General features: G+C 44.2%; 1 protein-coding gene across 9 annotated transcripts in view; it reads left to right on the top strand.

Annotated features, from left to right (window-relative positions):
• Positions 1-13,478, top strand: part of LOC106567980 (nuclear receptor corepressor 1) — a 121,857-nt gene that overhangs the window by 73,579 nt on the left and 34,800 nt on the right. For 8 of the 9 annotated variants that reach the window (XM_014137920.2, XM_014137919.2, XM_014137922.2 and 5 more), the window contains 2 exons: positions 9,422-9,552; positions 10,658-10,968. In XM_014137920.2, the coding sequence (XP_013993395.2) occupies positions 9,422-9,552; positions 10,658-10,968 (442 nt within the window). Of the gene's footprint in view, positions 1-181; positions 437-9,421; positions 9,553-10,657; positions 10,969-13,478 lie in introns of those variants that run through there. The other variant, XM_014137928.2, reaches the window with a different exon arrangement.

A 13,478-nucleotide genomic window follows, 5' to 3' on the forward strand; every position in this document is an offset into this window, starting at 1 on the left:
TCCTTTTTTTCTTTCTTGGGCGGTAAGCGAGAGAGTCACCCCCCCCCAGTAAAAGCAGAGTGGTACGCCCCAGTGATATGACAGGCCCAAAAAACTTGCTATGCTGCTGCGAGTGCCAATCAAAGAGAAGCGCTCGGCAGGGATTACCTTGAGTAACCCCCCATAGATTAGAGTGTGCATGTGAGATGGGCGATTTTTCAGGCGGCTTAAACGGCCTGATGACATGCTTTCCTGGAATATGTGCGGCAGTGCCGGGGCCAGACAGCCCTTCTAAGGAGCTCTACTTTGGTGCTGCTGTCCTCCTGTATCTGTACCGCTGCAATGGAGGTATCACTACCGCTACCGGGGGTCCGGCCAAACTCGCACCCGCTACGCCTATAGGCTGTGGCTTGATCAATGGCAACAAGGTTTTTATGAACGACAAATGAGCTTGCAGGTATGTCGCTGCTGACTTTGAAGCTAGTACTGTGGTGTGTTGTCTGTCTGTCTCTCGCTCGCTCTCTCTCTCTCTCTCTCTCTCTCTCCTTGCTCGACTGATCTCTTTCTCCTCGTGCTCTTTTGCTCTTCCTCCCGTTCTCTTTCAGTTGCTTGGACAGCCACAGTTGCTTGCATTTAACCTTACTGATAACACACGTTTAAAGTTACAACAGGGGACACTGTGTGGATTTCAGTCCAGTTCCTTTTTTTTTCTGTACTGTTGCACAATCAGTCTCATGGCTGCAGTGCACGGTGCCTGCTTTTTGCTGTTGTTGTTGTTGATGTACGGTAGGCTAGTTGCTTGTACAAATGTGCCTGCTGCCTGCAAATAGAGTTGGAGAGGAATTTCAGCAGCCCCTGTTAGAGGTTGTGTGAGTCATTTTTTCCCCTTTCTATCATTCATCATGTTCAGCACTGACCCAGTAACCAGTGAAAATGTAGAGCACAGGGACTGCATGCTTTTCCCCTCTTTACTTAACTCTATCTTTAGTGAAGACTCAAGAACATTTCAAAGTGCTAGTGTAACGATTCCTTTTTTATTGAAATCTCATATTTTTTTCATGCTAGACATTATGGATGTAGAATGGATCTGTTTTGAAATAGTAGTAGCTCATAGTTATTGCGTTTTAAAAGTAATTGCCAAACAATTGTACATTGGAGAAAAAATACATACAAGGTATCCACATTACACTTGTATTTCCAAAATGTCTGTCTCTCCACCAAACCTGTTGTGTGTCCCTCTGTGTGTCCCCCTGCATTGCAATGTGGAATGTTGAAATGGCTCCTGACTGGAATGGCTGTTATTTCATGAGGTGCCAGAGGCTGCTGACCTTCTCCTCCAGCCACGTCCTCCAGGGCCAAAGGGCGTGAGTGTGTGTGTGTGTGTGTGTGTGTGTGTCATGTCATGGAGTCTTAAAGGTGACCTAGACATGAGCTGGAACCAAATCCCTATGCAGTTTAATGGGAATTACTACCCTCAATAAAAGCCACATGGATGTTACTCTCTCGTCTACAGCAAGTGGCAGGCTTTACACTCACTCATACAGACGGCAGGAGAAGAAATGTACATTGCGGACAGTTAAATCTTAATTGCCACGTCTGTCTTTACAACTACTCTCAACAATGCTTCCTTTTGTTGTAGATGCTATGGCAAGAAGAAGTGGGTTTTCTCCCTTGTTATTTTCTTAATCGCTTGGCAGCAGTCAAGCAGATCCCATTAGCTTTGGATACCAAAGAGAGCCAAGCCTTGACCTCAACCTAAATGTTCAGGTGCCTACTTGGCATAGTGAACTGGATCCTGGATCATGACATGCAGGTTAAGATTGAATGAGCCACTGTTTATGAGTCAGACCTAGGTTCAAGTACTATCCATTTCAGATACTTTGAGCATTTGCTCTAACCTGCCAGGAGTGCCAGATGGGTGGGTTTTGCAGTTCTGGGACTATTCTATTTGTCCATGAAACCATGCAAGCGCAACAAAGGACTGATAAAGTATTATAAATTATTTCAAATAGTATTTAAACCCAGGTCTGGAGCGCAGTGCAGTGGAGGACAGACATTCTAGTGCATTTGTTGTCTAATTGGATTAGCCTATTGGCTCATAGGATCGTAAAAGGTCAAACTAAATTGTAGTTAGGTGGGTTAGATGGCTAGCGGTAGATAGTATTTTCTGTAAAGGTTATTCTGTTTGCTCTCTTGGCGAAGAAACCAAATCCGCCTGAATTCTAAATGGAGAGTGTTTTCTTAAAGGGTTATTCTGTTTTCCCAGCTCATTTAAGTCAAGGTCATACTGAACTGAATTTAGGTAGACGATTGGATAGCTAGCGGTAAACAGTAACTAGTTGGGTGTTTTTGAACAGTTTATTTTGTACCTTTTTTTTGTGGTACTTTTTACCCCTTTTTCTACCCAATTTCGTGGTATCCAATTCGTTGTTACAGTCTTGTCCCATCGCTGCAACTCGGTACAGAATCGGGAGAGGCGAAGGTCGAGAGCCATGCGTCCTCTAAAACACGACCCCGCCAAACCGCACTGCTTCTTGACACACTGCTCGCTTAACCCGGAAGCCAGCCACACCAATGTGTCGGAGGAAACATCGTACAGCTGGTTACTGAAGTCAGTGTGCACGTGCCCGGGCCTCCACAAGGAGCTTGCTAGAGTGCGATGGGAGAAGGACATCTCAGCCGGCCAAACCCTCCCCTAACCCGGACGATGGTGGGCCTATTTGTGCGCCGCCTCATGGGTCTCCCGGTCGCGGCCGGCTGCAACACAGCCCGGTATCGAACACGGATCTATAGTGATTCCTCTAGCACTGTGATGCAGTGCCTTAGACGGCTGCGCCACTCAGGAGGCCCCTGTTCTTTTCTTATTACAGTTTGTTGATAAGTGTTTGATGCCCCATTAAAAACTCCAGAGTAGGAAAAGACTTGGGGTTCAGTCATTTCCTAACTCAAACAGCGCTAGTGAATCAGCTAAAAGTGAGCAGGGGGGAAATTAAAACTCTGAAAATATTCAGACCAGGTCAGGGGGAAAAAGCTCTGTAAAAACCTGGCGGACCACAGGGCTCCATTGAGTTCTGGAGAACATCTGTAGTGTGGAAGGCAGCACTGGAAGCACTTGAGCAGAATGGGGAGAGAAAGCAGGAAAGCCATCGTGGTGGGCAGATGGCCTCCAAAACAAACGCAGGGCCTCCCTGACCCCACCAGGACTGCCCTAGTGTGGAGGAATAACTTTAATAGAGAACTGAAATGTTTTAAATAGAGTGAAACAGGGAGGTAGCCTATAGATTTTTCTGGTTGCAAATGTGTTTTGTTTTGCTGAACACAACCCGTCTACTTGGCCAAGTGGTCTCTATGCTATGTTCTGTCTGTAGAGGGAGCCCACCCCCCAATGTCATCTTCATGTAGTCGAACTCATCCTTTTCTTGTCCCTCCTTTTTAAATTCTCACTCACTCTGACTCTCTCTCTCTGGCTCTCTCTCTGACTCTCTCTCTCTGACTCTCTCTCTCTCTGACTCTCTCTGACTCTCTCTCTCTCTCTGACTCTCTCTCTCTCTCTCTCTGACACTCTCACTCTCTCTCTCTGACACTCTCTCTCTCTCTGACTCTCTCTCTCTCTCTGACTCTCTCTCTCTCTCTCTCTGACTCTCTCTCTCTCTCTCTGACTCTCTCTCTCTCTCTCTGACTCTCTCTCTCTCTCTCTCTCTCTCTGACTCTCTCTCTCTCTCTCTCTCTTGACTCTCTCTCTCTCTCTCTGACTCTCTCTCTCTCTCTCTCTCTGACTCTCTCTCTCTCTGACTCTCTCTCTCTCTCTCTCTGACTCTCTCTCTCTCTCTGAATCTCTCTCTCTCTCTGACTCTCTCTCTCTGACTCTCTCTCTGCTCTCTGACTGTCTCTCACTCTGCTCTCTGCTGTCTCACTGACTCTCTCTCTCTCTCTTGCTGACTCTCTCTCGCTGACTCTCTCTCGCTCTCTCTCTCTGCTCTCTGACTGTCTCTCTCTCTGCTCTCTGACTGTCTCTCTCTCTGCTCTCTCTCTCTCTGACTCTCTCTGACTCTCTCTCTCTGACTCTCTCTCTCTGACTCTCTCTCTCTGACTGTCTGTCTTTCTGACTCTCTCTCTGACGCTCTCGCTCGCTCTGACTCTCTCTCTCGCGCGCTCTGACTCTCTCGCTGTCTCTGACTCTGCTACGCTCTGATTCATTCCGTCTGCTCACCATTGGGTTTTTGACCTTCGTTAGCCCCATCTGGTACCAGCATGGGATGTTTGGTTTGGCATAGCCAGACTTGTTCCAGCACAGCACTTTCGTGGATCAGGCAGAGGGGGAGGGAGGGAGTTGGTGGTATCCCTTGCCAGCAATGATGATAAAGAATGTTGCTCTATTCTCAATCACTCTGCTGGACTTGTCTGACCCAGATCTGCATCTGACCCAGGAGTTCTGTTATCTAGTATCTACTGCTGTTAATGAATGCATCAAAAAGGATTACCACAAAATGTGTATGCTTATGTGTTATGAACGTTCACTATGTTTACTGTTTTGTACATTGTAGAATAATAGTGAAGACATCAAAACTATGAAATAACATATGGAATCATGTAGTAACCAAATAAGTGTTAAACAAATCAAAATATGTTATTTGATATTCTTCAAAGTAGCCACCCTTTGCCTTGATGACAGCTTTGCACACTCTTGGCATTCGCTCGCTCGTGCTCTCTCGCTATCTCCACGTACAGTTGAAGTCGGAAGTTTACATACACTTAGGTTGGAGTCATTAAAACTCGTTTTTCAACCACTCCACAAATTTCTTGTTAACAAACTATAGTTTTGGCAAGTTGGTAAGGACATCTACTTTGTACATGACCCAAGTAATTTTTCCAACAAGTGTTTACAGTCAGATTATTTAACTTATAATTCACTGTATCACAATTCCAGTGTGTCAGAAGTTTACATACACTAAAATGATTGTGCCTTTAAACTGCTTGGAAAATTCCAGAAAATGTCATGACTTTAGAAGCTTCTGATAGCCTACTTGACATAATTTGAGTTAATTGGAAGTGTACCTGTGGATGTATTTCAAGGCCTATCTTCAAACTCAGTGCCTCTTTGCTTGACATCATGGGAAAATCAAAATAAATCTGGTTCATCATTGGATCTGGGACCATGCAGCCGTCCTACCGCTCTGTCTCCTAGAGATGAACGTACTTTGGTGCGAAAAGTGCAAATCATTCCCAGAACAACCGCAAAGGACCTTGTGAAGATGCTGGGGGAAACAAGTACAAAAGTATCTATATCCACAGTAAAGTTAGTCCTATATCGACGTAACCTACTAACCAACTACTTCTCTGATAGAGTTCAGTGTGTCAAATCGGAGAGTCTGTTGTCTGGACCACTGGCAGTCTCTATGGGGGTGCCACAGGGTTCAATTCTTGGGCCGACTCTATTCTCTGAATACATCAATGATGTCGCTCTTGCTGCTGGAGAGTCTCTGATCCGACCTCTACGCAGATGACACCATTCTGTATACTTCTGGCCCTTCTTTGGACACTGTGTTAACAACCCTCCAGACGAGCTTCAATGCCATACAACACTCCTTCCGTGGCCTCCAACTGCTCTTAAATACAAGTAAAACTAAATGCATGCTCTTCAACCGATCGCTGCCTGCACCTGCCCGCCCATCCAGCATCAATACTCTGGACGGTTCTGACTTAGAATATGTGGACAACTACAAATACCTAGGTGTCTGGTTGGACTGTAAACTCTCCTTCCAGACTCGCATCAAACATCTCCAATCCAAAGTTAAATCTAGAATTGGCTTCCTATTTCGCAACAAAGCATCCTTCACTCATGCTGCCAAACATACCCTCGTAAAACTGACCATCCTACTGATCCTCGACTTCGGCGATGTCATTTACAAAATAGCCTCCAATACCCTACTCAATAAATTGGATGCAGTCTAACACAGTGCCATCCGTTTTGTCACCAAAGCCCCATATACTACCCACGACTGCGACCTGTACACTCTTGTTGGCTGGCCCTCGCTTCATACTCGTCGCCAAACCCACTGGCTCCAGGTCATCTACAAGACCCTGCTAGGTAAAGTCCCCCCTTATCTCAGCTCGCTGATCACCATAGCAGCACCCACCTGTAGCACGCACTCCAGCAGGTATATCTCTCTGGTCACCCCCAAAGCCAACACCTCCTTCGGCCACCTCTCCTTCCAGTTCTCTGCTGCCAATGATTGGAACGAACTACAAAAATCTCTAAAACTGGAAACACTTATCTCCCTCACTAGCTTTAAGCACCAGCTGTCAGAGCAGCTCACAGATTACTGCACCTGTACATAGCCCATCTATAATTTAGCCCCAACAACTGTATTTATTTATTTATTTTGCTCCTTTGCACCCCATTATTTCTATTTCTACTTTGCACTTTCTTCGACTACAAATCTACCATTCCAGTGTTTTACTTGCTATATTGTATGTACTTCGCCACCATGGCCTTTTTTTGCCTTTACCTCCCTTATCTCACCTCATTTGCTCACATTGTGTATATATAGACTTATTTTTCTACTGTATTATTGACTATGTTTGTTTTACTCCATGTGTAACTCTGTGTTGTTGTATGTGTCAAACTGCTTTGCTTCATCTTGGCCAGGTCGCAATTGTAAATGAGAACTTGTTCTCAACTTGCCTACCTGGTTAAATAAAGGTTAAATAAAACCTGAAAGGCCGCTCAGCAAGGAAGAAGCCACTGCTCCAAAACCTACATAAAAAATCCAGACTATGGTTTGCAATGGCACATGGGGACAAAGATTGTACTTTTTGGAGATATATCCTCTGGTCTGATGAAACAAAAATAGAACTGTTTGGCCATAATGACCATTGTTATGTTTGGAGGAAAATGGGGGAGGCTTGCAAGCCAAAGAACACCATCCCAACCATGAAGCACGGCGGTGGCGGCGTCATGTTGTGGGGGTGCTTTGCTGCAAGAGGGACTGGTGCACTTCACAAAATAGATGGCATCATTAGGAAGGATAATGATGTGGATATATTGAAGCAACATCTCAAGACATCAGTCAGGAAGGTAAAGCTTGGTCGCAAATGGGTCTTCCAAATGGACAATGACCCCAAGCATACTTCCAAAGGTGTGGCAAAATGGCTTAAGGACAACAAAGTCAAGGTATTGGAGTGGCCATCAGAAAGACCTTAATCCTATAGAAAATGTGTGGGCAGAACTGAAAAAGCATGTGTGAGCAAGGAGGCCTACAAACCTGACTCAGTTACACCAGCGCTGTCAGGAGGAATGGGCCAAAATTCACCCAACTTATTGTGGGAAGCTTGTGGAAGGCTACCTGAAACGTTTGACCCAAGTTAAACAATTTAAAGGCAATGCTACCAAAAACGAATTGAGTGTATGTAAACTTCTGACCCACTGGGAATGTGATGAAAGAAATAAAAGCTGAAATAAATCATTCTCTGTACTATTATTCTGACATTTCACATTCTTAAAATAAAGTGGTGATCCTAACTGACCTAAGACAGGGGATTTTTACAAGGATTAAATGTCAGGAATCTTGAAAAACTGAGTTTAAATGTATTTGGCTAAGGTGTATGTACATTTCCGACACACACATATATATATATATATATATATATATATATATATATATATATATATATATATATATATATATATATACACACATATAGCTGAAGTGGAGAAGACCGGTTAAAGAAGGATTTTTAAGCCTTGGGACATGGGTTCTGTATGTGCTCCATTCAGAGGGTGAATGGGCAAAACATGCCAGGCGTACCGTGTTGTCAAGAACTGCTGGGTTTTCCACGCTCAACAGTTTCCTGTGTGTATCAAGAATGGTCCACCACCATTCTTGGTGGACCAGATTGGAGTCAACATGGGAATCACTGTGAATGCTTTAGACACCTTGTAGAGTCCATGCCCCGACGAATTGAGGCTGTTCTGAGGGCAAAAAAGGGGTGGTGCAACTCACTATTGGGATGTTGTTCCTAATGTTTGGTATAGCATTTATAAATACAACATTTAAGATCCTTCTCATCGGTGCATCAGTGTTGACTTTTGTAGTCAAAAGTTATATTGATTGGTGTCTGCAAAAGAAAAGCGTGGTTTGTACAGCATCTGCATTCATACTGTAGGCTAACGTGATTACTAGTTATCATGGGAAATCGTAATGACTTGAATGATTGAGTACATGAACTCGGCTTTCGCTTAGTCAGGTCGTGTTAGGGTGGTTATGGGTTCAGGACCAGGACACCCTCTCACTCACCCAATCTATTTCACTGTAATTCTCTTAATTTAGTCATCATGTGAGGCTTTCGATTTTTTACACAGGCTGACTTCAGAAGGAACAATGGCCTGTATTGTACTTATGATGTTTGTATGTGTATCATGATCCTGTGGACACCCTCTCCATGTGAAGATCATCAATGGAGGTCATAGTCATAATCTTATCTACACTGGGTGCATGACCAGGCTGTTAAACTCCACTTTCCCTCTGTCTGGTTCCCTTCTCTTATCTGGTTAGCTAGCTTTGAGGAAATTGGACTGCCCTGATGCCGGGGGGAATAACCCAAGGGAAGTTAGACTTATCACATTATGACATTGTACTGTTGTTCACTTAGTGGGGCAGTCCGTCTGCTCTCGCTTTAGTCTGAAGAATTAAGCAGCAGACCACTCCAGCGTCTTTCACAGTGAACCTTTGGCGTCTTTCACAGTGAACTTTTAGCATCAGTGGTAGGCTGGGCTGTTGCTGCAACAGTAAATGTAGGTGGATGGACAGATGGACTTAACTGCTGTTTGATTTGTAGCTTCCCTTGGCTGGAGAGTGCATTAATATGCCATGAAATGGTATATCATGTCTGAAATGAACCATAGGTCGTTCTAAGATTTATGTTATGATTTTATAGGACAGTCAGTGTATTGCTTTGATATTTTGTTGACACTGTCAGTGCCTGTTATTTTTCCTTCTGAATCCTTCCTTTCCTACAGGGTATTCTTCTAGCACACCACTATTGTGTTGTTGTTGCCTTAAAAGGGATGTGGGTCATGGCGTGCTGTTTTAGCTGTGTGCCTCATTAGCCCCACTCAGTCAGTCACTAAATAGGAATTCAAACATGGGCAGAGTTTTTTTTAAAAATTTTAAATTATTTTTTTCAAAACTAGAAGTGAATTAGCAATGGGCTGCGTTGAGGTTTTGTTGTAAACTTTCTGGCCCAGATTGAACTCCGAGGTGCTATGCGTCATCATGATGACTTTGCATAGACTAGAGTGTTCTCTGTGACATCATGAAAGTTGAGCAGAGTTATCATATAGGAAGATTCTCTCAAGAGTTGGCAGGTATATATTTACCAATTGAAAATACATTTAACTATAATGTGTATATCCTTGTGCTCAATTTTTTTTTTATTCTAGCAAATAACACGACCGTCACAAGAAGACAAGTCAGACGACAAAATCGAAGAGGAGAAATCGGAGAAGTCAGAGAAAAAAGAGGACGAGCAGAATAAGGAAGAGGAAGAGAAAGATGAAAAGGAGGACTCCAGGTGAATTTTGAATAGCTGTGTGTGTGCGTATACACTTGCTCATGGGTTTCCCACAGGTACTGCTGTTAGTCCTAGCTAGATTCAGCCTCGGCCTGACCCCCCATTGACACTGAGGGAGAATCTGTACCTCCCAGTAAATTGTAGCTTTCAGTTGAGGCAACAGGAATTCTGGAGCCTTGTTGCAGAGATCATCATCCCTCTTAGATGTAATGTAAATCAGGCCAGAGCGAGACTGAGCTAGAGGGGGAGAGACTGAGAGGGAGCGAACCACTGCCCTTCTCTGGCGTGATGGCCAGGCTGAGCATAACACCCACCGACGGACTGCTTTCAATGTTCCGCCTATCCTGCAGTTTGAAAAACCATAAAACCAAGGCAGAAAGGCAGAATGGTATTTGAAATGCTCCCTCAAGGCCTAAATGGAAATCAGACCTTGTCTACTGACTCTGCTCTTCTAGGAAGGAAGGTACTCCTCCCTCTGACCTGGCCTGTGTTTACTTCTTGCTTACGCTCTCTGGCCCTTTCTCAATTTGTCTTTCCTTGATTACTTGTGTCCTGCTCTCCCTCGGACGTTCTCCAATTAATTTTGAGATCGATAAAGGATGAAAGGAAAGGTGAATTGAGAAAGAGCTGACTCTGAGAGGGGAGGAGAGCGTGGCGGCCATCTTGGCCCCATAACACTAAGCCATTAGCCAGATGACTTCCTGCCTGTTTACCCAGCTGGATCCGTGGGAAGCAGTTAGTCATGACTTGTGTCCTAACCAACCACCAAATGAGAGGCAGCCTCGTTGCAAGTGCCTGTAAAACAAACCTGCTAATGAAAATGTACTTTTAAATCCAGTTGATGGGACTCTGCAAATGGCTTTTTCCTAAGCGTTCTTCTGTGCAAAACAATAGGCTTGTACAGTTTCTGGAAATGTCCATTGGATAGGATTTGAGTAGAATATAAATCAATTGAATGTCAAAATGTGCCTAAAAATGTATAACCGTACTGTCATTCATGCTTTTAAACTGCAGAATCCCCTTGACCCACAGTGGTAATTATGTGTTATTGATGCTATGCTACCAGCCATGCTGAGGTAAAACCTTTTGCCCCCATCTCATTCAGGGACATCGGCAAAGACAAAGACAAGTGTGACGGTGGGGAAGACGAGGACGGAAAGGAGCAGAGCACGCCGCGCGGCAGAAAGACCGCCAACAGCCAGGGCCTGCGCAAGGGAAGGATCACCACGCGCTCCATGGCCAATGAGGCTGCCTCCGTGGCGACCGAGGAGCCACTACCGCCGGCCTCCGCCCCTGAGCCTGCCCTGCCTGCAGAGTCTCCTCAGCCCCCCAAAGCTGAGCCTACTACACAGAAGGCCATTAGAGAGCCCACCAAAACTGCACCAGGTGGAGCTCCCATGGACCCTAACAGAGGAGGTAAGCACCTCAGCCTTTCTACACATTTTTTACCATCCCCTCTAATTATATATATATTTTTTTTTACAAAGGTGCATCTCAAACAGATAAAGGAGGAAGAGACTTTTACACTTACTAGGGTGGTTTACTGGTTTTGTGGTATTTGCGTCCACTCGAGTTATTGAACCTCGGCTATGGATGTATGAACAAGTGTGTGTGTGGCGCTTGGTGTCTCCAACAGGTCGATCGCCAGCTACAAGTAGCTCGCAGGCCTCCTATGCATAGCTCGCCAAACAATTCTGAAAGTATGACAGTGCAACTGTCATAAACAAATCTCTCAAGTTACCAAGGAGGCGCGAGGGGTCGGCAGGGGGGCGCACACGGTAGAATGCACAAGGTGTACATTTCTAAATTGGGTAGTGCAATCAGTTCTTCTTGTCATGTTAGTTGCATACCTTAGAGAGCTATTTATAACTTGTCAGAAATGTCCAGAACAACTAGCCCATGTCAGCTAATGCTTTTTTTTGTATTTTTTTAAGCCCATAGATATTGTTGTAATTTTTTTTGTCACTCAAATATCACATGAATACATATTAGACATGGTAAAGTGTATAGAATTGCAAGAAAAGTTGCTTTAAAACTCCAAAAGATTATTTGCACCCCATGATAAACTGTGTAGAATTACAGGAAATTAGCTTTAAACATGCTAAATTCTCTCCACCAACGAGGTGTGTGAACAGTTTGTCAGGAACAGTGCTTGTGCCCATAGAAATAGACGTTGGGGGGGGGGTGCGCAGGATGTTCCCAAATGCTGGAAGACAGGCCTGAGTGAAAACGTTTGTGAGCCCCTGTGCTAAATGACTCAAATGTAAATGTCATGCCACTGAGCTTCAAGAAAAACACCACCACGCTTCACACACACACCTGATAGGATATGCACTTGCTTGCCTGGCAAAAACTGGGGTCTGTTCAGATATACATTTTATTGTTTAGAACTACTAAAATGGTCTGGTTGAATAAGGAATCAGCTATATTCATTACATTTCTATCTGCAATTTCATCTCGTTGAATACCTACCAGGTTCAGGTTGTTGTTATTGTTGTTTTTGCTCCTCAACACAATACCTCCGATCTCTCGCTTGTATAACCCAGCCAGAGGGCTCAGTCTGAGTCGAGCGTATACCCTAGCCATCATCACCATGACAATAGAGTGTGGCGTCTAGGATGGACACGTTGACATGGCTCCTCTCAGCTGTACCTCAGCCTAGTCCTTGTGCTGCTCTGAAAGCTTCTTATGATGTATGTGTGCTGAATGTCAGACAGTCTGTTCTAGCCTCCCACTCAGATTTATAAATACAATGTCTATGTCTGAAATGGCACCCTTATTCTATACAGTGCACTACTTTTGACCCGAGCCCTATGGGCCCTTATTCCCTATGTTGTGTTCTACTATTGACCAGAGCCCTATGGGCCCTTATTCCCTATGTAGTGTTCTACTATTGACCAGAGCCCTATGGGCCGGGTCAAAAGCAGACCATTATATAGGGAATGGGGGGGCCATTTCGGTCTCGCCATATCTCTTCAAAGAGCAGGGCAAGATTAATGACCTGACCACCTCCCTGGATCTTAACAGGCATGTTGGGGGAACGGGGGAATGCCGGGTGGATTAGGCGAACATGTGAGTTGAGTGTGCCATGGGACGGAAGTAGCGATTCAGCTATCATTTGTTGAGTAGATTTAACAGACTATGTATGGCCCTAGACCGTTCACTAGCAGCCGTCTTGGCGTGGATCTCCTCGAGAGAAAGAAAAGTCCTATGTCAGGGGTTCATACTGCAGCAACAGTGCCTTCAGAAAGTATTCACACCCCTTAACTTTTTCAAAATGTTTTTACAAAGTGGGATTAAAATGGATTTAATTGTAATTTTTTTTGTCAACAATCTACACAAAATACTCAAATGTAAAAGTGGAAGAGAAATTCTAGCATTTGTAAAACATTTATGAAAAATAAAACACTATCTTGATTAGATATGTATCAATCCCCTGAGTCAATACATGTTAGAATCACCATTGCCAAAAATGACAGCTGTGAGTCTGTCTAGGTAAGTCTTTAAGCTCTTTCCACACCTGGATTGTGCAACATTTGCCCATTTATTATTTTCAAAATGATTTTCAATTGGTAGTTGACCATTGCTAGACAACCATTTTGCCATAGATTTTCTAGTAGATTGTAACTGTAATTGTAACTAACTCAGGAACATTCAGTCTTCTGGGTTAGCAACTCCAGTGATGATTTGGCCTTGTGTTTTAGGTTATTGTCCTGCTGAAAGGTGAATTCTGGTGTAAAGTGTCTGGTGTAAAGCAGACTGAACCAGGTTTTCCTTCAGGATTTTGCCCATGCTTAGCACAATTCAGTTTTTCCTTTTTTTTTCTTCCTGAAAGACTCCCCAGTCCTTAACGATTACAAGCATGCCCATTACGCGATGCAGCCGCCACTATGCTTGAACATTATGGAGAGTGGTATCCAGTAATG

The sequence above is a fragment of the Salmo salar genome, chromosome ssa13 (assembly GCF_905237065.1).
Source record: "Salmo salar chromosome ssa13, Ssal_v3.1, whole genome shotgun sequence".
NCBI classification, from domain to species: domain Eukaryota; kingdom Metazoa; phylum Chordata; class Actinopteri; order Salmoniformes; family Salmonidae; genus Salmo; species Salmo salar.